The following is a 22,146-nucleotide window of genomic DNA, read 5'->3' as shown; positions in this document are numbered from 1 at the left end:
CACTGGATAAATTCCACTGGTGCTTCTTGGAGACGAGAACTATCTGAGCTAAGAGCAACTATTTCAGGTATGCAGGAAAACCCTTGAGTGCAGCGAATGAAAGCAAAGGTGAGCGTAATTGGTTACACATAGATTCAAACGTTTATGTGTGTGGCTGATACATCCGGGAAGAGCTCATTCTGTTTACAGCAGCCTCAGCTATTATTGACATAATGACATGGAATTACTGTACGGGGGGTCTCTGGTTTGTTGTGTGTGTGTGTTGTGGGAGTGGGGAAGTGTGGGAATCTAACAGACACAAGCAACCATGCAAATCTACATGAGGAAGTTATACACGTGAACGGAGCAAATGATGGTTTTATAAATAAATGCCCACAGAGGCAAGTAGTAAACAGACGCTGATCACTCTTCTTGTACATGTGCTGAGGGGAAACAAGGATGCATGTGCACACGCACGCACGCACACACATACAGGGTGTAATCCATGATTGTAGCAGGCAGATGTTTTCTAGGTGCCCAGGAGGAAGCTGTCTGGCTCACTTTGTCTGCCACAAATATGAAAGAGGAAGAGAGGAAACTCACAGTCACATGCATCACACACACACACACACACACACACACACACACACACGCACACACACAGCCATAGGCTTTCTCTGTGGAACCGCAAAATAAAACGAAGACCCACAAGCATGCCTCTGCTTAAAGAGCTATTTCACTATTCTTAGGGTAAAACAGCTGGTATAGCCTCGGGCTGAGAGGAGAGGAGAGGAGATGAGAGGAGAGGAGAGGAGAGGAGAGGAGAGGAGAGGAGAGGAGAGGAGCCTCACCGCCATCGATGGATGGTTTGTGGTTGAAAACAGGGTCTTTCCCAAAATCCATAGGCCTGGGATCTGTTGAAAAGACAGAGCAAAAGCATTAATCCCTTCCTTCCGGTCTACAACAAGTTGCGATAAGATCGCTCCATCTCTTCTGTTGTCAGTTCACAAGCTACATTTGTAGCTGTAGCTATCAAAGCACACAAACAGCTCAATAGAGTTAGTGATCTTGTTGAAACTTTCCCAAGAGATCAGGAAAGACATCTCCCATAAACCTCGTTGAGCTGTGCTCAGACCATCGAGGGACAATGACTGCTGCTGCTCAACATTCTGCAGAGACTACCTGCAAACAGCCAGCATGCACGTTTCATTGTGTCATGTGTGTCTTTGCTTTTTTTTATTTGCCTTGAAAAGAAAACAGAGATTTCAGATTAGGATGGAATGGTAGGGGGTGACACGGTGCAGTTTTTATGTCCTCCCTATGTCTGCATGGGCTCTCTCCAGGTTCTCCAGCTCCCCCCCCAACTTCAGTGAAAGGTCCATTTGTATCTGTATTTATTTATTTTTCATGTGGCACCACAATGAACTGGCGTCTCATCTGGGGTGTACCCTGCCTCTTGCCCGTAGACCCGTGACCCACAAGACGGATGAAAATGGATGTATGGATGAAGGGAACGGTAGAAAGACAGAGTAAGAGTAGAAATAAAAAGATACGTAGGACTTTACTAGAAAAATAACGCTTTTATTACCTTCACATTCCGCGCAATATATTTGCTTTTTATTCCAAGACCACGAAATTCAACAAGCTAAAATATCACATATTTCTGAGGCAGGCTGAAGTACAAGGCTTTGGAGGGTATGGGAGCTCAATTCTGCTTCAATTCAGTTTAAATAAAGGAAAAATAAATAGAGCAATATCTGGCCAGCTGATAATCCTGTATTGCTCTGGCAAAGGAACCCAAAACACAGTATGAAGTAAAACCGTAATAGATATTCAAAAGACAAGAGGAGAAAAACTAATTTATTAGATATGAAAAAGATATAGAACCTCATTTCCTCAGTTAGATAAGGTCATTTTTCAATGAAACAATTTTAACATCCAGATTCTACCTTCTAAAAATAATCATTACAACTTAGAATACTCAGTTTTTAAGTAATAGCAGGTAAGCGATTAATGCATTTAGATGAGACCTTCTGTTGAGGAAGTCATTTCCACATGGATTAAATACGAGATCATTTCTTTGCCGTGGCTCCATCACGTTTGCAAAATTGAGAATTTACCCAAAACTGACTTCCAGAACCCCTTTTTGGAATAAACAAAATTCATTTTAATTCTAATGTCACGGCAACAAACAAATCCGATCCTAAACTGGATGCATTCATTCTCAAATGTTGAATAAAGTCAATGTCTTTTTCTTCACAGAGGCAGACAAAGTACACAGTAAATATAAGAGCAGAGGGGCTGAAGCCAGGGACGGATGTTTAAGAGTTTATCACTTCAAGGCCAGTTTTATCCAGTCTAACAGGATCGAAACCAGTCCCAGTCTGAAGCGGTTCGGTTTCATCCCTCACTGTGGCACCGAAATAGAAGAACAAAATATTTTTGCTTTATTACAATGAGAAATCAAACTTCAACATGATTCCTTCATTTGATAAAAAATAACACCATCAAGATTGAATTTCCATAAACTCGACATGTGGTTGTACTTTACAACCGCATATTATTGGAGTGCAATGCAAAAAATAAATAAAATACAATCAAGATCTGTCCCTCTCAAGCTTGGAGTCCTCCTTTTGATATAAACATGACTTGCGATAATGTCAAAAGCATCCGGTTAAAAAACAAAAACAATAAAAGCCAAATATGACTTATCCCTGTGGTCACGCCACAATTTTAAATATTTTCTGGAGGTCTGAGTGAAATGTAAAACTATATTTTCTCTTTTTTTTGTCCTGATTGTGTAAATGTACGATCTCGCAACAGAAGTTCCAGCATTTAAAACCTTTCTCACGGTAGACTGAAATCACCACAGGCCACAGACAGAACATTAAATCGCTGACAGACTGACTGAAAAGTAAGACGGCTGAAAGGAAATAATATGAAGATACTCTTCGGATGGTGGTTGAACACTTTCTAATGATCTTAGTTTCAAGCCCCGAGGCTAGATTCCTAAAAAGAATCATGTGTATCTGAAAGGAGATTAAAACTCCCCATTAGCCCCATTTTATCTCCACTGTCCAATTAGTAAAAGAGAGGAATAAAAAGGGGCTTTTATACAGGCAAAAGCATGGATGCCTCTTTGGCACCATATGCTGTTCCACTGGGGGCTGGAGGACCTGTTAGAGTGGTTTCACTTGTAATATTTCTGCAGGAGAAGGAGGAGGAGGCAGAAAGTAAAAAAAAAAAAAAGAACTAGAGATGGCTTGAAGCCTGGAAGTGCTTACTGCAGGGTTTTTATGAATGCAATCAGCTCCATTAACTAATTAGAAATATTAAAGCGCTTCAAAGTTGCCTGTGATGGAAAAGGGAGAAGTGAGGGGAGGTTGATTTGAAAGCGCTGCGTGACAAGTGCATTTTCCAAATCTTGCAAAAGGTTTGATAGAGCGAGAGTGAAAGACAAAAGTGCGCTGGCAGCACAACATCAATACAACCGTATATCATTTCTCTTTTGGATTTTCAGACTCGCATTGATCGTTTACTGCGCGAGCCTCATTCACATAAAGTGTAAATCATGCACAAGTCGATTGGAGTGGAAGGGAGCGGGGACGGATAAGCAAGCTCAGAAAGAAACGGCATGTTGACGGCAGCACATTTTTCAAGACAAATTTCATTAAATAAGTCAATATCAACATGTTAAATATGCAATAAATGCTGATATAAATAGCTGAATTATAAGGAATCTCTAACTCAGATTTGTTTTGTTCGATTGTGTGTGTGATTGTGTACGTGCTGCTTTTAAAACGTGTCTATATAGCCACACAGCCGATTGGGCCCAAACACTTCTTTTCATGTGCCTTTTGTGTTTTAAACAACCTGCCCTCCTCCCTCAGTTCTCTCCTTCCTTCAATCAAAACCCTAACCTGCCTCCCCTGTTAGTCCTCTATCTCCAGGAAGACAAAAGTCTCGTCTTTAGAAAGGCTGGAGAACAGGGCTTTTTTTAAAAACTTCTTTCATCTTCATCCGTCTCTGCGAGCGTTGCTGGAGGGAAAGGGTCCCTGGTTTAATGGGCCCCTCTCCTCAGATATATTTTGCTCTCTCGTCTTTTTTGCCTCTCAAGGTCCCTCCTATGTTTTTTTATACTGGGAGGATTCTTGATGAAGGGGGCGCAACAGAATAGGAACAAGCAGCTTTTGATGAATAAAAAAAAAACGTTTGGGGGATTTTAACACAATAATGTAGAGGGTGGTACACAACAAAAGATGGTGAACTGTGTCAAATTTAAATCTGGACTATTTAAAGTAAAACCAAACACATTTTTTTTCATGCTTTTTTTTGTATAATTATAATAATAATAATAATAATAATTAAAGCCACATTAACTTCAATTTAAACATTCACTTTCACTGAATGGTTTTAACTTGAGAATTTGCCATCAGATGAAAGTCAAGAAAAGTTAAGATCATCTCAGTGAATACAAACGACATGATGACGGTTGCTCAAAACAGTTTTTGAGTACAAGAAACAGACATGTAACTATACATCAGAAGCACAAGCCTCCTACTGCAATGTGAAAACAATGTTATTTGGTTGACAAGCAAAACATCAATGAATTTATTCTCTATATTAAGATTCACAGTAAATTGTCATCAATTTGCCAGAGCCTTTAATAAATGATTGTTAAGCAGCAGAAAAGTGCTAATCAGCATTTCAAAATAAAATGTAACCTGATTTCAAAAGTGCATCATGTCATCAGGTAAAAATGTCTGCAAACCCACCTGAATTTAATGCAAATAAACACATAAACAGATGATTAAGAAAACACCACAAGGCTGTGTGACAGTAGTGCTGCACTGGAATCAGTTTTGCTTTTCTTTTCTTTTTTTAAACTTCACGGTGAATGAAACGCTTAAATAAGCCGACCAGTGATCCTGGATCAGTGGTTTTCTGAAACGCTTCATAAGTAAGACACTTTCTCACAGCATATTTGGTCTCACCTGTTGAAAAGCAAAATTAATCTTCAGTTTCCCGAGCTCGTACGCAAAACGTTCTGTCATTCATGACAATGCAAGAAAAGATTCAACTGCTGTAAAATGTTGCACAAGCTCCAAATAAAGTAAAACTGCAGCGTCAGGATACGTAATATATCTGGATGTGTTCCTGTCAATCCAATCTAAAGTGTGCAAGTCATACAAAGATGTTTATTTTGGACATTAGAAACAGGCAATGCATTGCGTCCATTCATACTATAATTTGACACTGAGGCACTACCTCATTCAGGAGGTGAAGAGGTAACAGATTTAAAGCACACTTTAAAAAAAAGAAAAGAAAAAAGGCATATCAGGATGTAAGAAAAAACAATGCAGTAAAACATTTCGAAATGTCCGTGCATACGTGTTTATTCCTAGTTTTGCAGCATCCGGTGTAAGCCGTCTCATCCCGTCGTGTAAACCCGACAGAACACAAACAAAATGACGCTGATCCGTCGCCAGTTCGCAGAGCAAGACATGTCACGGCTGATCGGGCGGCGCTAATTCTTTCTGCAACTCTTCCTTTTTTTTTTTGTTCTTTATCTTCCTCTGTCACTCTCAGCCTTTCAAAGTGGACAAGAAAACAGCAGCTTGTTTCAGACCCAAAGAAAAAGCCGCCTATCTTTATGCAGCACACACACTGCGACTTCCATCTGCCTCTACCTAGGTGTAAATCCCCTTTCTGTCAGACTGGGTATTCAGAGGCAGGCAGTGTCCAAGCTGCAAATCAGAGCGAGGCCGACTTATAGATGTGGGGAAAACGTGTCCTTACAACACCGACATCACATGTGTTGTGTCCACAGTCTGTTCGGCTCCCGACGAGCATCGGTCTGATCACAGTTCATGTTCAAGTTGCAGCTGTAGAGACCAGGATTCTGAAAGTTTTACTTTAATGATGCCATAAGGCCTTCGCCGGCATTTTAGTTCTCTCATCTGCATACAGAGATGTAAAAGTGAATGTCAGAGGTTCAATTCCAACCAAGAAAAGGCACATCCTGATTGGTTGATCGGATCAGCCATCAGGACACAAACAGTCTTCCACGTTGACCCGTCAAGCGTGTTGATGTGAAAATGGCTATTTATCATTTATTTCAGGGAGCTTTGACCCCTTGTTGATCACTTTAATGGACCGAGGCTATCAATTACACTCCCATCTTTTTCACCATTGGTTATCGTAGCTGTCGTCTTTATCCATTCTGATGGTAAGCATGGGATCGAGGTTCTGCCCAGCACCTGTGTACAGGTGGTTTTGGTTAGGGCTGTGGATCAGATTATAGCTGAGGTTTTGGTTCTGGTAGCAGTTTTGGAGAGCTTGCTGATTTGGCTGCTGGCTGCTGTGGTACATCACTGAATGATGATGACTGCCGCTGGTCTTCTTGGTTGCCCAGTGGTACCGACGGCAGCATATTATCACCACCACCGTTACAGTGACCAACAGCAAGAGGGCACCACCTCCCACAAAGTACCAGTAGGTCGGGATAGGCTGCACCGCCACTGTGTCTACTGTGGGCTCCATCCCAGACATGGCACCCCCTGGAGGGCAGGAGGACACATTACTGGTTGGCAGTACGGACAAGGGAGGCAAGCATGCAGATCGCATTGGGCAGCTGTTGATCGTCAAATTAAGCATTCGCCAATCCCCTCCGTTTGAAAGTTATTGTCAAATCATAGCATAACACCTTTAACCAGGCATAGCAGGTCTGTCAAGCTTTGGATTTCTCCACATGCTGACTCGTGTCGGGGGTGCAGCACGAGTGATACCGAGTACTTTCAGCCATGTCCAAGCTAAATAAATGCAAAAACAAATGTAGAGTTTAAGGATTGTGTTGGCTTTTTGTGTCGTAACCTGCAATATTTAGCCTCTCTAGCTTTAACTAGCTTTCTAAAGACACTTCTTCAAAGAGAGGTCTAATTAAAAGTAAACTATTAGCTTAGTTTGGATTTCAGCAATGGTTTTGTTTGAATAAACTCTGACCTTGAATGCTTCCTTATCATGTTCTTTGTTTTTTACAATGTAAACAACAAAGAACTTTACATGATGGAAACAACAACAACAACAAAAAAAATTTGAGACAAGCAGTCTGAGCTGTTTTTAGTGTCTAAGCATCAGGTAGACCTATATGGCGTTCAAATTCAAGTGTAAGTCCGATTTTGAAATGAGTAACGAGAAGGAAAACATCAAAAAATCAACCAGGAGAGAATTTTTCAGTCGATTAATCAAGCAAATGTCGCAAGTTACCGATAAAATTGGCCGCTTCCACGAACAAAGCTCACATTGTGTTCAATCTGACATCAATGCGCATGGATGCCATGTGAGAAAGGAAATCATGGCAGACTTAATGAGAGTAACAAATTAGACTGTGAATGGTCCATTACTGCAGCAGAGCAATGGAGGGATTGTGCTCTGCTGGTATCAACAAATGTCAGCTTGTGGAGCTCTATTGCACGTTCTCAATATTTAAGCAGACGCTGATGCATGTGTGCTTTGATTGAGCTGGGTTCACCCAGCAAATGTCACAAGCATCAGCCGCCCATTGACACGCAGAGGCACATGCCATGCGTTCGGAATCAGTCAGAGAACGCAACGCCTGGATTGTGCAGCGAGAGTTACATGGTTGTATTTGGTAGTATTCAGCCGCTTTAATCAGGGCAAGCTCACAATGAAGGGAGTTGAGTGGCAAGAGAGAGATGGAGATAAATCAGAGTGAAATTAACAAGGGTGGAGAGAGGGGATGAGAGGGAAGGCATTATTGGAAGTATTGAAAGGGAGAAGGGTGGCGACATGTGAGGAACGAGGGTGAGGGTGGAAGGTAAGTGAAAGGAGAGAGCTAATCCTGCCATAATATCTTTAATCCTGCATTAGAGGGTTTGTCTGAAAATTCAATACTCTGTCAAGTCTCTGTGAAAGAATGTGAGTGAAAAAGACAGGGAGCGATAAAGAGGAGAAACAGCTAGAGCAGGCAAGATGGGGAAGAGAGGAAGAAAGGAAAGAAAGAAAGAAAGAGGTGCATGCAAAGCCGGAGAAATCCAAGGGAGTGACTGATCTTGAATTAGTCAGACGTTCTATTTAAGGCTCTAATTTGGCTTTACTTGTAAAGATGAAGTCTTACCCAGATGAAGTGTCAAAACTGACCATTAGTGCTATTTTATTTTTGACTTTTTTGTCTGTGTGTGGCATGATTGGTGGGGGGCGCAGGCAGCCCTTTTCTTATCAGAGGCCAAATGCCTTCTAGGTTGCCATGGAGACAAAAACCCACCAGTGTTACATACTGGGTCATATCACACCACACGTCTACTGTTAGGTTGGGGCTGCAGTAATTAAAATGGATCATATTCAATTCTAACTCTGAACTAGTTCTCCAGAAGTTTTCCCATTATATGAGAGTTTGGGTCGGTTTCGGGTCAATACATGTGTTTCATTAATATATTCACTGTTATATTCTTTGTAATTTTAACTCACTGGACACGTCTATAGTGCAAGTCTATTATCTTCACTCTCATATGGACTACAGTCCTTATTACTGGTGGACTTTTGGTTTACAAATTCAATTTAAGTTATCTTCCAAATAAGCATTTAGTTTCATTTAAATCAGCTTGTTCTCAGAAATTCTCCACAAATTCTGTATTTTTAAATCATAAAGGGTATCAAAAGTAAAAAAAAAAAAAAAACTACAACAAAAAACAAAGAAAACAACTCTGTCATCCGTGACCACAACCCACAGGCTAACCTTTCAATTATCCACACCAAGATACGCAAATAAATAGCAGTACTATGGGGTTCAGATTCAGATGCATGTGCTCACTTTTAAAGAGGTGCCTCAAAACCAGGGGTGTCGTGAGTGAACACACACATATAGTAGATCTGACACTATCGTCATGCTGGGAGTCGTGTGATCGGCTCTGCTATCTGTGTACGAGTCAGGGGACGGTTGACTCTTGGATCTGACTGTTTGTAGGAATGTTTGCCTTTTATGAAATGTAACTGTAGTGGAAAAAGTCCAAGTGGAAAATGTTGAGAATAAGTTTAGTCTCTTTACCCAACACACACACACACAATGAATAGCTTGATCACGGGTCATCAGTAATATAGCTCTAAACCAACAGAACGGATTCAAATGACTTTGTTTTCGCACACAGCTTCAAAAACATTATTTGTCATGCAGTAATGGACGGTAATTTAATAAAAAGATGCATTGTTCTGTCCTAACTTTGTGATCAATGAACCACAAATCATAAGAGTCTTGATTACTATTCAGAATGGCCAAACACAATATTTTTTTAAATACAATTGTGAAGAAATTTGCTGTCACAGAGGCCCAGGCTCCATAAAAATGCCATTGCTCATATTTTGCAAGCCTCTAAACAAAAGCAGACGTGCTTTAGGCAATGACCCCGACTCTGACAGCAAAAGATTGAGGAGTGTAATCGGTCTAAGCCCTTTAAAAAAAAAGGCCTGTTTGGAGAGGAATGAGCAAAAGAGAAAAAGGAAGAAAGAAAATGGGGGGGGGGGGGGGGGACTTGGATGGTTATCAACAGTTTGTTGGATGGAGTAATCGAGTCAAAGGAGGCAAGGAAAGGGAAAAGGGAAAGATAAAATAAAAGCAAGGGAGGAAATGAAAAATAAATGATGAGAGACAGACAGGAGGGAGGAGTAAAAAAAGTAGTGACAATAAGACTAATAAAGCAACACATGTTTTGCTTAGTTCTTTCAATCCGTTGACATCACTGGTTTTATGTTATGAACGCTTTCACTAATTCCCTGCGGTCAGCGCACCAATCATGTGCCCAGATTTGTTGCAATCATGAATACCTGTGACTTATCCGACTCAGCATGGTGCACACCATTACTCAGGATGCGGAATGTGAAAATGCACCCTGACCGCTCTCTGTTGCAATTGCACATGTTTGGTATTGCAGTCTGCCAGGGTGATAAATAGCATATGTGGTGGAAAATGTAATTTTCTCATCAAGGAACATACCAAACTGCATAACCAGGAGTGTCAGCCCAGCATGCAGGGTGTCATGCTGGAACGATGCAGTGGGTCCATTCCATCAGGCTGCAACACCGTCAATATCCCCAATCAATGCATAAGCTGACTTTCTTTTCACTAGCATATACTAGTATATACAAAGTGTATATTTGGATATATTTATTTATATAAGACAGGATTATATTTGTTCGGGCCATATTATTTACTACCCCGGGCCAGTGCAGCGCTGCAAGCTAAGGTCAGCAACGAGCCAAAAACACACAAATACATTTAACACAGGAAGTACCTACGAAAGAGGAAGTAGAACTTACTCGTTATGCCAGGAGTTAAGGCGGGGAAAGGTTCTGTGAATGAGAGAGACAGTGATGTTAGAGATGATACCCCATTGGACACATTTACTTCGGTTAACTAGAGTAACTGAGAGAAAGTAATTTGTACACTGATGATGATGATGATGATGATGATGTGATATGACGATTCATTCAGTTACAAATCATGCATAAAACAAAAGTGTTAAGAATGACATCTTTGGTTGTGTAGTTTTAAATCGTTTTGTCCGCGCCGTGAGTCGTTGTCATGGTGATTCTTCCTCAGGCTGACAGTCAAGGCGGTTTAGCCACGATGACGCTGCCACTATGTGAGCAGTGAGAAATGCCTGCTAAACGTGTGCTAATGTCAAGATGACTAACGACTCACAGCACACTTATGAGCAGTCAGGATGGGGGTGGATAAAGGGGGTTTGGATAGTCTAGAAACAAATACTTTGCTCTGGAGGTGGTTAATTATCCCCAAAATAGCTGAGCACAGGCTGAGCACTGTTCCAGAACCACGATAGATGGTGACTTAAGGTCAGGCATTCCTATTTGGCACGAGTTTATCAAATCAAATATTTTGTTCTGAAAACTTCATCCACAGCTGCATAGGTTTAATACTTTCAGCTTTAAGGAGAGTTTTTATACTCCATGTTGTGCTTAGTCAATAACTTTCATCGTCAGTTTTTCATTACTAAGTATATAAGGAGATGGCAAGCATCCACAGCCAGTCTCAGCCTCTGGGTGCTGTGGCACACTTTCATGATTAAAATTGCCATGGTACAACTGTAGGCTGAACAGAAATACATTTTAATACTGCTGATTCTCAAAGTTTTAGGGCGCCACAATTTTTGCTAAATGCACTTTATGAGGAAATCAATAGAGATTTGTCGAGTCTAACGGCTAATAACTCTTACCGGGTGACATGTCTTTTATTTATTTCTTTACAAAATGCAGATAAAATAGAGAGGGGGAAGAAGACAAAAGAGTAGGCTGACGGGGTTTGAAGGGAAGAAGTGTCAAACGTCTCCCCTTCCTTTTGTGTTTGTCATTTCTGAATTCTTCTCTCTTTCCTTTTTCTTTTGGCATTCTGGCTTTCTTTCCTGTAACTGCTGGTTCCCTCTCTATTCCCATGATAAGACGCAAACTCTTCATGGGAGCCGGTACAGTGGAAAAGAAGAAAGAAGAGACCGGGTGGACGATGAGGGTGAAAGGAGTGAGGAAAGGGTGGATAGGAGGGAAATTGAGGAGCGGTTAAAAAAAAGTTAAGGGTTATGGGAACAAAGACTGAAATGTACTGCTGTTTATTATTTGCCAGAGGATATAACAGCACTTATGAAACTGAGAGGGGGGAGATGATGGGGGGGGGTTAGGAAGAAAAACAAGTCAGAATGGCAGCACAATAAGAAACCTGCAGGAAAAGGCAGAGAGACGATGGAAGAAACGGAGAAATAAGCAATAAAAACATGAAACATGGATGAAAGCCTCTCTGCCAGTCAGTAAATAAGTCTGTGACCTATGATGATGTCTTTTCTATTGGAATCTCATTGTACCATCTGACAACCATGCATGCAAACCCATGAATCCGTTTATTTTTTTTAGATTTAGTGAAGAAAAATCGGCATCTGAGACAACAAGCCTGATCCAGAGGAAAGAGTGCAGCATCCCAAATACCAGAAAAACTCAAAATTAGTCATGACAACGTTCTACACAGCAGCAATAAGCTGATACCATTGATGTGAAGTCCTTTACAGTATTGGGCTTCCTTTCTGAGGATACTGTAGAAACGTAATGCTGGACTTCCATGAAATTTAGTAGAAGTGTGAGAGAGAAATTTAAACAAAGTTTAATTCTTCATTTCCCTTTTTGTACCTTGATCGCAGAACCTTGATGGAATAATCCGTGTTTTATTTTTAAATGATTTATTCCTCATGATACGTTAACTGATATGTGTGGAATAAACCGATCTACATCTACAACCGATTTACCTATGAAAACATAGCATCTGCTCTGCGAAACCAAAAAGACCAATTGGAGACATTGCAATTATTTTATTGTGGTTGAAAATAATTTAGGTGTTTAAGTTTAAATATATAATGTTATAACTATATGATGTTAACCTCAGACCTGGTGAGATTATTCCTCATGGCTTTTTGGATAGATATTTCTTTTCATTTCCATATCTATATCACGACTATATCTGAAGCGAGATTTAATTTGGCGCTCTACAACCTGGTCACAGCTCTGACCGAATGGAAGACAAGATGGGATATGGAGAGAGAGAGAACGAAAGAGAGAGAGACATACATGAATGGACAGACTGGTTGCGGGACTTACGAGCACACTGCTCCAGCTCGACGCTGCTGCTCATGTGGATGTTATCTATTCTGATGTGGCCTCTGGTTGGGTGATCGAAAAAACCTTCAAACACCACCTTGAGATAAAAGAAGAGAACGAAAGATGAGCCGTCACAGAAATACAGATATAAGTCTTAGAATCAGTCATAGACTTGTCACAGACCACCAGTACTACAGTCAACTGGAAAACATACCTGGTACTCCTTAGGGCTTTGGGGCAGGATGGTGCGCCCTTCCCTCCAGTGAGACCCCTGGTCTCCTTTAAGAGCCCAAAGCAGCGTCTCCTCTTGGTCACTTTCCCTCAGCAGGACCCTCAGGCTCCCCTGAGCCTCTCCCTGGAGCTGGTAGTAGAAGAGGAGGCAGAGCGGGCCTTCCTCGGGGCCCACCTCGGGGCTCAGCAGCCGGGCTCGCTTCCTCTGGGTGTGGGCGCCCGCATCCAGGTGGAGGTAGTTCCCTGAGAAGTCTGGGAGGAAGGGGAGCGAAAGAAGGATGGCAGATGATGCATTATTAAAAGGTCGGTGATGAATTTAATATGAACGACTTGTAATAAAAGCAACATTATTAGCCATTAAACTGATTCATCGCCACTCTTTGAATGAATGCCTGCAATTTTAAAGTTCACAGAAATGGATTTTTCTCTTCTATTTGAATTCCATTCGTCCATAATGCATTCCACTTTAGTGGAGTTTATAATTTGAGAAGACATCAGAGTCTCTCTCCTCGCTTGTGTAACAATGCGGAGGGACTCGGCTGGAGTTTCAGCTACCACCGCCATCATTCTGTGGTATGAGGCCTCACCGCAAATGAGGCTGGCATTTCATCATGGCTGCTAATGGTTATGGATACCACATACACACACAACTCAGCTAAACAGCCCTAATCACTCTGAATGCTGACACCTCGTTCTGTTGCTCTCCCTGCTTCTGCTACTTAGTCAGCACAGCCATCAATACACTCACAATGCCTCTGCACATGTCTGCCTGCAGTAGTGTGTGTGTGTGTGTGTGTAATCTAATTCACTTGTTTTCGCTGCTCTCCGTGCTGATGGACAGAAAGCGGAGTGAGGGAGTGAGTGTCAGATCTATCTATCTATCTATCTATCTATCTATCTATCTATCGTCTAGCCTGCAGCACATTAGACTTAATGAATTATGGATTTGGGTTGAGGTAACTCTTTTTTTCACTTGAAGGCAATAAAGAGGATCCAAATTACCGTTGCTCATTAAGTACAGTTAGAGAAAGTTGCCTTGTTTTTCTGTCTCTCTGTGTTTGATCTTGGCGAGGCTTACAAACGGAGGGAATTAATTAACAACCCTCTACGGGAGGAACAAGCAGGGATGTAGGACTGGCGCCGATGGAGGGAGAGGAGTGTGTGTGTGTGTATGTGTGTTCATTTATGTTAAAATGTGTGTGTGTGAGTTCATCTGTCAGTCATTGTGTGTGTGTGTGTGTAACTGCGAGTGCCTTGCGTCTGACTGCATCACTTCTCATTTGCATTTACTGTATGTTTGCTGAATACAAGTTTAAATGGAGACAGACTGCAGGTCTGCAACGGTGAACAGAGCCAAGAAGGAGTGCACTGTTAGTGACATCACAATGTCCACGCCTGTTTACAGCCACACTTGAGTATGACTGGACGTTTCTTCTAAAAGCATTATAATTCTAGGAAATGGCTTTTCCAGCCTTCATGGTCATGCATTCTTTTCAATGACAATTTGAAAAGGCACCGCGCCTCATTGGAATTAACTTTGCCTCTGATTTTTGTTCACTTTCAGGGCTCGTTTTGGCTTCTCAACTTTGTGAACCAGAACAAAGATTGTTATTTTTGATAAATATAAGAAACCTGTATATATAGGTCCACATTTCAAAAGTAGATAAAACAATAAAAAGTGAGTTAGGAAATTGCAATATTTAACAAAAGTATAGCATACAGAAAAACATCTGCACATTTATTTATCATATTTAGCCAATGATATGAGCAAATTCACAATATTCTTCAGCTTGATTGTATGCTCGCAACAACAAACAAACTTTTCTTGAAAACAATAAATTCAAGAATTGGCTAATTATCATTAAGGAATACTTCTAGTTGTGTTGTATCTTATCTTAACAATACACATCTGGACTAGTTTACCGTTTGTTAAAGTAATAAGTCTGCTGGCACTCATGACATGCAAATACATGTTTCCATGGTTTCCAAATGTTAATGGTCAACTATACAGATTGCTCAGAATATTTCCTCATTAGCGGTTCTTATAAGCCCTGCTGCTCTCCCTAAAACCACACATTTACCATAACTCGGCTCTGATTTTTACATTCACTTGAAATGTAGTGCGGTCGATTTCACAGAGCCATTGTTCAAACAGATTGTTCGACCAGTCAGTTATGAAGCCATGCCTAAATTGTGTTAAAGATATTGTCCTCCCATCCATCATCCATAACCTTTTATCCACCTGGCTGACATCTGGACAAACAACAATTCATGCTCACTTTCACCTGGGAGCAATTTAACATTGTTAACAGGTCATGAGGACATAGTTATTTAATAATTTATAGTTTGAATTATCGCCTGTTGGATAACATTATCCGCCAGATGTTTTTTTCTTAAATTTTTTTGGTCTCTTTTTAACGTTCCTCCTCCATTCTTCTCCTTATCAATAGCTAAAGCACTTCCTACAACAAGCAGTGTGAAGAGTGTATTTCAATGAAAACCTCCACGGGGCATAGAATCTCTGTCTTGCCCCATCTAAGATCAAAAGAATAACTTATGAGCTTGGATTTTCTCTTCCAAAACCCTAAAAGAGCTTTCAACGACAAGAACTGGGAATCTGATTTGCATATGGAGACAGCTTCCAGACAGGGTGCAACGCTAATGTTGGTGTAGAACAAGACTTAATGTCATGTTCACGTCTCGCGCGTAGACAGGGACCCCGCTGCCTATTGCACACTCTCTGACAAGAGCACACGTAACACACGCACACACACACACACACACAGCAGCCTAGTGCGATGAAGAGCTTTGTCTTATGCCACAGCCCTGTCTGTTCACGCGGGAGCTGCTCAGTCAGCCAGAAACTGGATGGCTCCAACAGATACGGAGGAAACCTTGGTGAATGGCAAGGTCAAGTGTGTGTGTGTGTGTGCAAACCAACCCACACTTCTTGGGTGTTCTGGCCTTGGCCCAGTCCCACCTTATGTATATACTGTGTGTGTGTGTGTGTGTGTGTGTGTGTAGACTCAGGGGAGCTAAAGAGCTAAGGCAGCACTTCTGTCAAAGCCATCATTTGACTTATCTGACTCCTCTGGGTGATATGTATGAGTTGTTTGGATGAAGTAGCGTGCGTGTGTGTGTGTGTGTGTGTAGGTGTGTGTGACATGGATAAAGCAGACATGGTTATCCTCCTGCTGTCTTATTGAAGATGGAAAGATGCAGAAGAAGCATCACTGAGGGAAATGGGAGAGAGGTCAGGGAGGAGAGGAGGAGGTGATGGAGTTAAAGGAGGTGGAAATGATATGCTGTAAGGAGGACTGCAATGGTGAACTGTGAGGGTTGAGCAGAAAGGCCCTGTTGGTGAAAGATACATTTTGACTAAGACAGAGGAAGAAAATAAAGAGCAAACAAGTACACTAATTATAACACATGAAAGGTTCAAGCTAATGCTGCTAGTGGAGAGAATGAAACACTGAAATAATGGGAAAAATAAGAGAAATAATAGGAAATGAAAGAAGAAACTTGAAAGGAAAAGACATAATAAAGTAACAAACTAGGTTAGTGCAAGGGAAACTGTTAGACCTCCCATTAAGATGTCTTACAGTTTTAGCAAATCAGAATGAAATACTTGCATCATGATTGCTGTCAGCAGTTCCTCCGAGCACTGGGATCTGTGATGTTCCTCTATACGACAAACATTTCGCTCTTAATTAGCCACAGAAATCTCAGTGCTGAGGAAAGTCAAACATCTCAATGTGAATGTTAAATTTTGCCTGAAATGTGGAAGACTTCTTTTTTTTGGGTTTCCTCTTTATTTGACTTCATATGTGTGTGTGTGTGTGTGTGTGTGTGTGTGTGTGTGTGTGTGTGTGTGTATTCTGTGTACCGTTGGATGGGTGGGATCAGGGTTTTTCTTTTGAAATGGGGAACAACCAGAAAGATGAGAATGGAGGGCAATGAGTTTAAACGAACAGAGGATAAGACCTGCCCTGAAATGCTTTTCTGGATTCTTACTTTTTGTTCAAGATTTAAAGTACTCTTGGGAGATTAGATGCAGAGGTTTGATGTAAAATACAAGACACATATCAGCATCTGTCAGCACTCACTGTCTGATCCCAGTGCCAGATCCTGCCTTGTGCCGTGCGAGCCGTGGGCCGTTGAGCTGCTGCTGGCTGTGTGCAGAGACCAGCTCACACCTGACTGGGGATCAGCCGACCAGCCACACAAGCTCTGTTCAAAGTCGCATACAGCCGACAGGGACGGCGTGGTGGCTGCGGGTCATGAAAGAAACATACAACCGATGAAGAGATCATCTGAAAGTTCGTCCGCTTTAAAACAAACAGAGCAACAAGTTGTCTTTTGAGCACCGTATCAAATTGACAAATCTCGTCAGCTGCTTAGCATCCTTTTATGAGGCTTAATGTCGGAATGGCTACTGGCTCTTCCGCATTGTGTTTAGATGTTTTGGCAGTAGAGCTTGTGAAATATCACATCACAGCAACTCATGCAGATAATTAGTGGAGAGGATAAAATGAAAACTGACAAAGAAAGCAGTGTAGCTATAAATCGAAAGAGAAGACGTAATAAGTGCATAAAATTTAAGACGGGTAACATGAACATTATAGCACACATTTAGTTGTTCTGATGACGGATTCAGTTTAAGCCTTTAAAGCCTGAACCATGAAGTAATCGTTGGAAAATAAGGTCTTCGTGGAACCTTCTGACAAATTTGTCCAAAAAGAAAATGCACATACATTTTTATACAAGTGCTCTAATTTATATAACTTGCAGATGCATGTGTTGGCTTGTATCCATCAGCTTTTTCAGAAAAAAAAAAATCAAACTTCTGAAGTAGAAGTCTCAAAATCCTGAAAGGCCAAGTGTATCAAATATGATACGTTTGGCTTCAAATGGTTCAGTCATTGTCTTTGGTTATAGAAACCAAATGAAGTTTCTAACCCCAGTAAAGCTGCTGTGAAATCATATTCCCAGTAAGTGTGTGTGTGTGTGTGTAAGCTCTCTGGGTGTGAGAGCCTATTTTCACTCAAACAGACCTTCCTGTGGGACTACTGAATCAAACAGACTTTAAAGCCCAGAGGCTCGGTGGTGCACAATGACATCATGCGTTTGACCTTAACAGTGCCGTGTGTGTGTGTGTGTGTGTGTGTGCATGGATGAGAGACAGAGACAAAATGAATGCTGAGTGGGAGACCACTTGAACTGTTTGTGCGTCTGTGTGTTTACCGGGTCTCATTGCAGCAGTCGTCTGTTCCTCTCGGGGCAGGGTCGGGGTGGCGGTGTCAGGTACGGTGGTGGACTCTGCTAACAGGAACAGAAACATGAAGGTCACAGCATGAGATAACAGAATGAGCTGAGTGTCATAAACCATAAATTAGCTTAGCATTCTGTATTAATGTCATACAGAATGGCAAAACGTGAACAATCACACTTTATATCTAATGCACATATTGTAGCGAGTGGATCCGCTTTAAGTGTGATGAACTTTGGCTGATGGGAGGAGAAAATAAAGACAAAAAAAACATATATGAAATATTCACAATTTGTTCTGCAGCTGCCTCCCTGGGAAACGGTTAATGTCTAACAACCCTCAGCGCAATCTGAGCAGCATTCAGATATGATACTCCAGGACTTTGTCGTGATCCAGGCAGTCAGAGAGTGAGCTGGCACTAGGAAGAACACCACACTGGTTCACCCACTGCAGGTTGGCACACACACACACACACACACACCTATAAGGATATGTTGATAGATGCTACACCGGAGCTGACCTTGGTAAACAGCAGCATGTGACGAGCACATGACAGATCAAACAGCGGCACACGCAAATGTCAGCGGTGTGGTATGTCAGTGGAACTCCAAGACCTTCTGGTCCTAATAAGCAGTCCTCTACTGCTGGTTGGGATTCCTTGAAAGGGCCCTGAATTCTTCCATCAGCTCCCTCTGACACGCTGGCGTTAGCGAGTCGGCGTGTTGACGTAAGGGAATGGGAGATTGTCTGGCTCGTGGGGAATAAGGCGAACGCCGCAAGCCTCTTGCCAAATTATTCCTGGAAACTTTTCTCTCTCTCGTCTTCTCCGACATTCGTTATACGGTCTGGTTTTCATTTTTCACTTCGCTAGTCATCTATCGTTTGGCTCAGCAGTGCGACGTCATGTTTCCATCATCTCTTCTTCATTTGACACAATAAATCTGACCAGTTGCAGTCCCACTTTGCAAAACCAGAGAATCTCTCTCTCTCTCTCTCTCTCCCCAGACACACACAGCCCCATCTCTCATTTTCGCTCCGTTATAGAAGTGAGACCATATCTTATGTTGTTTCTGTTTTACCGCAACCGCAGTTTTTTTATTCCATAACTCTTTCTCATGCTGTTCCGGTCGTCTCTCCGTGAGGTGCATTCTGAAATCCACTGGTGTTTTCAGTTCGGCTGGTACAGATCTTCTTTCTCCCTCTCCGGTTAGGACTGTGCCGACTTTCCTCTCCTCCTCTTCAGTGAGCCGCCAGTCATCCGCTCAACATTTCAACACTTCCCTCTGTGCTTGTAACTCTGTCCGCCGTTTTTCCATGTCACTTCTAACCAGCAGGGTAAATGTGAGACCACTGTTGATTTACCACTCGTTTGGTTGTCCTGGATGTTTCCATGACTCCGGTGATCTATAAGCATCTGACTTGTTTACTGTGAACTCTTAACCCTTTTCCAGACTTTGCTAATAATGTTGTTTTCCCTGCATCTCTATTATGCATTGTGTGTGCATAATTTAAGTTTATTGAGTTAAAGCAGTCTACTCACAGGGAAGATATGCAGCATTATTATGTAAGCTTTAGCAGAGTGTCCTCACACACACACACACACACAGAGGCACAGAATTAGATATTAGCATTAGATAAGTAGCTCCCAGCTGCTGACATTAAGCTGTTTTAATTTGGTGCCCTTTACCACTGTAATTAGCCCCCCGTATGGCAACGGAGAGAGGGAGAAACTGAGATGAGAGAAGGACAGAGGAGCACAGATATAGATGAAGAGAGATGAGAGAAGAGAAATAGCAATGGGAGCTTGACCCTTTCCACTTCTCATCACCACTTTCTTAATTAGTGACCACACACAGCCTCCATCTCCACTCCACTTGTCCAATCCAATTTTGCGCCGTCTGCTGTAACCTCTCCTGCTAATTCTTGCTCTTTTCCTCCTCTTCCTCATCCACCAAGCCCAATTTGAATTCCATCCTTCCCGACCCGCTCTGTAGCTTCTTCTAATCAACGTCTTTAAAACCAAATGCCCTCAGAGTTGCATTTGAAAACTTTTGCAGGAGCTTTTCCTTTTACCTGTTGAACTGAATTTGACCGACGCACAGGTGCAGCGTGTTTAGTCGCTTGCTTGAGATGGATGTTTTAAACATAAGAATTCAAACAGGGATGTGAGAAACACAATCCTTCACATCTTCATCCTGCAGATGGGTCATCCTGAATACAACTGAGTTACAGCTTCCTGCCATGACTTTCTTTTTCTCTGTCTCTTTCTCACACACACACACCTCAGACGGAGAAACTGCAGGGTGTTTGGTTCGATTTGCCAAACACACACACACACACACACACACTGTCACACAAGCTCGAGGGCTCATCGTAAAGCTGCTGACTGAGCAGGGTGAGGCGGAAACAGAAAGACGAAAACTGTTCAATTATGGAAAGAGCTATGGGTATAAATCTACCTCTGTCAGCCTAAATAATCAGTAGACACAGTAGTATGTGTGTGTGTGCGTGTGTGTGTGTGTGTGTGTGTGTGTGTGATGACTTGCAGACTGTTTCTGAACAAATATCTTCTTTATAACAGGAAACTCCACTCACAATTATCAACTATTAACTATGACATAACGGTCTAACCTTTATGCTCTAGGTATATATATATACTATACGAGTAAATACCCACCTAGCAGCTCTGGGCAGTACAGCACTGCATACATTAAAACTGGGCTGACATTTTTATGTGTTAATCTTAAAATGACCAGCAACAATGAAAATGTGTGCTAGGTGGAAAGAAATATGGCAAAAGTGTGTCTAAAGATGATTGAAGGGTTGAAAGCATGATTGCATTCAGATGGAAATCATCCAGTGTGCTAAAACGGCAAATCAGACAGCTGCACAAAAGTGCAGGTTTAGTTGTACCTACCCTAAAGTGCTGCTCTAATCAGGACTCCCTCTGTAGATGAGTGGGTGGGAAAATGAATTCTTTACAGCAGGAAACTATTTTCAGACTAAAAGCCCAATTAGCTAACCATACTGCAGGCTACCAGCAATATCTGGTTTTACAATAAGTGCCGCACTGGACCACAATTTTTATGTATGGTCGACAACGAAGGAGGCGTCTGTAGCCCGGTGCAAAGTGAGAGCAGCCATGTGACTGTAGTTAAAATGCCACAAATAATAGAGCTTAAAGAGTAGTTTATAAAATAAAACAAAATAAAAAATGCAGATACAGTTAGGATTTAAGAAGCAAAGAAGCTCTTTATGTCAGGAAACAGACAGTGAATTGCTCTTCAGCTGACTGTGCAACAAAACACCATAAGGTATCTGATTGTAATAGTGGCCTTGAGCGTGAAGCTGAGTGCTGAGTAAAAAGAGGCTGCTGGCAATGAAATGGCTAATGATCAGCGAACAGTAGCCAACGACAAAGAAAGTGAAAGTGGAACTCAAGCAGACGTTAACTGTGCTGGAGAAAGACATGACGACTTTCTGCATCACCGAGCAGCTTTAAGTTAGGACGTGTTTTAAACTATTTACAAAAGCCGTATCAGTAGCTGCGCCTTCAAGGTCAGTGTCGGGAGGAAACAACCGCTGAGGTATGACCACGCAGTTGAATTTTTGCAATTGCCACACACACAAAAAAAAAGGGATGGATGGATGAAAACTAGATGGATAAAGAGGCAGACAAAAGGAGACAGGCATAGAAAGAAGGTGGTGAGCCAAAGCTAAATATTTAGATTGGAGAAGCACAGGCTTTTCTGCACACAGTCACATGTAAACACACGCATGCACCGGCAGCACACCGGCGCCTAATCTGAAGTGCTGCCATCTGAGACGTCTCAAACAGGACGAGAATGGAGCAAAAAGGGTTACCCCCCCCCCCCCCAAAGTGGACGGAGAATGATTGCATATAGTTTAAAATAACTTCTGAGGCTGTACGCTTGACTATTCAGACACTTGACAATGAGAATTCGTCCCGCTGCCAGCTTAATGCTGGTTGGAGCGACTGA

At 41.9% G+C, this 22,146-nt stretch overlaps 1 protein-coding gene across 1 annotated transcript in view; it reads right to left on the bottom strand.

Moving 5' to 3' along the window:
• Positions 1-22,146, bottom strand: part of LOC137914818 (neuropilin-2-like) — a gene marked incomplete at its 5' end in the record, with an annotated part of 60,282 nt that overhangs the window by 697 nt on the left and 37,439 nt on the right. The window contains 7 exons of the mRNA XM_068758312.1: positions 831-893; positions 6,240-6,539; positions 10,309-10,341; positions 12,646-12,742; positions 12,860-13,128; positions 16,983-17,147; positions 18,121-18,195. Coding sequence (XP_068614413.1) covers positions 831-893; positions 6,240-6,539; positions 10,309-10,341; positions 12,646-12,742; positions 12,860-13,128; positions 16,983-17,147; positions 18,121-18,195 — 1,002 coding nt within the window. The remainder of the gene's footprint in view (positions 1-830; positions 894-6,239; positions 6,540-10,308; positions 10,342-12,645; positions 12,743-12,859; positions 13,129-16,982; positions 17,148-18,120; positions 18,196-22,146) is intronic.

This window comes from Brachionichthys hirsutus, unplaced genomic scaffold (assembly GCF_040956055.1).
Source record: "Brachionichthys hirsutus isolate HB-005 unplaced genomic scaffold, CSIRO-AGI_Bhir_v1 contig_748, whole genome shotgun sequence".
Taxonomy (NCBI): Eukaryota; Metazoa; Chordata; class Actinopteri; order Lophiiformes; family Brachionichthyidae; genus Brachionichthys; species Brachionichthys hirsutus.
The sequence above is the reverse complement of the archived record's forward strand: the minus strand, read 5'-3'. Positions and strand labels throughout refer to the sequence as shown.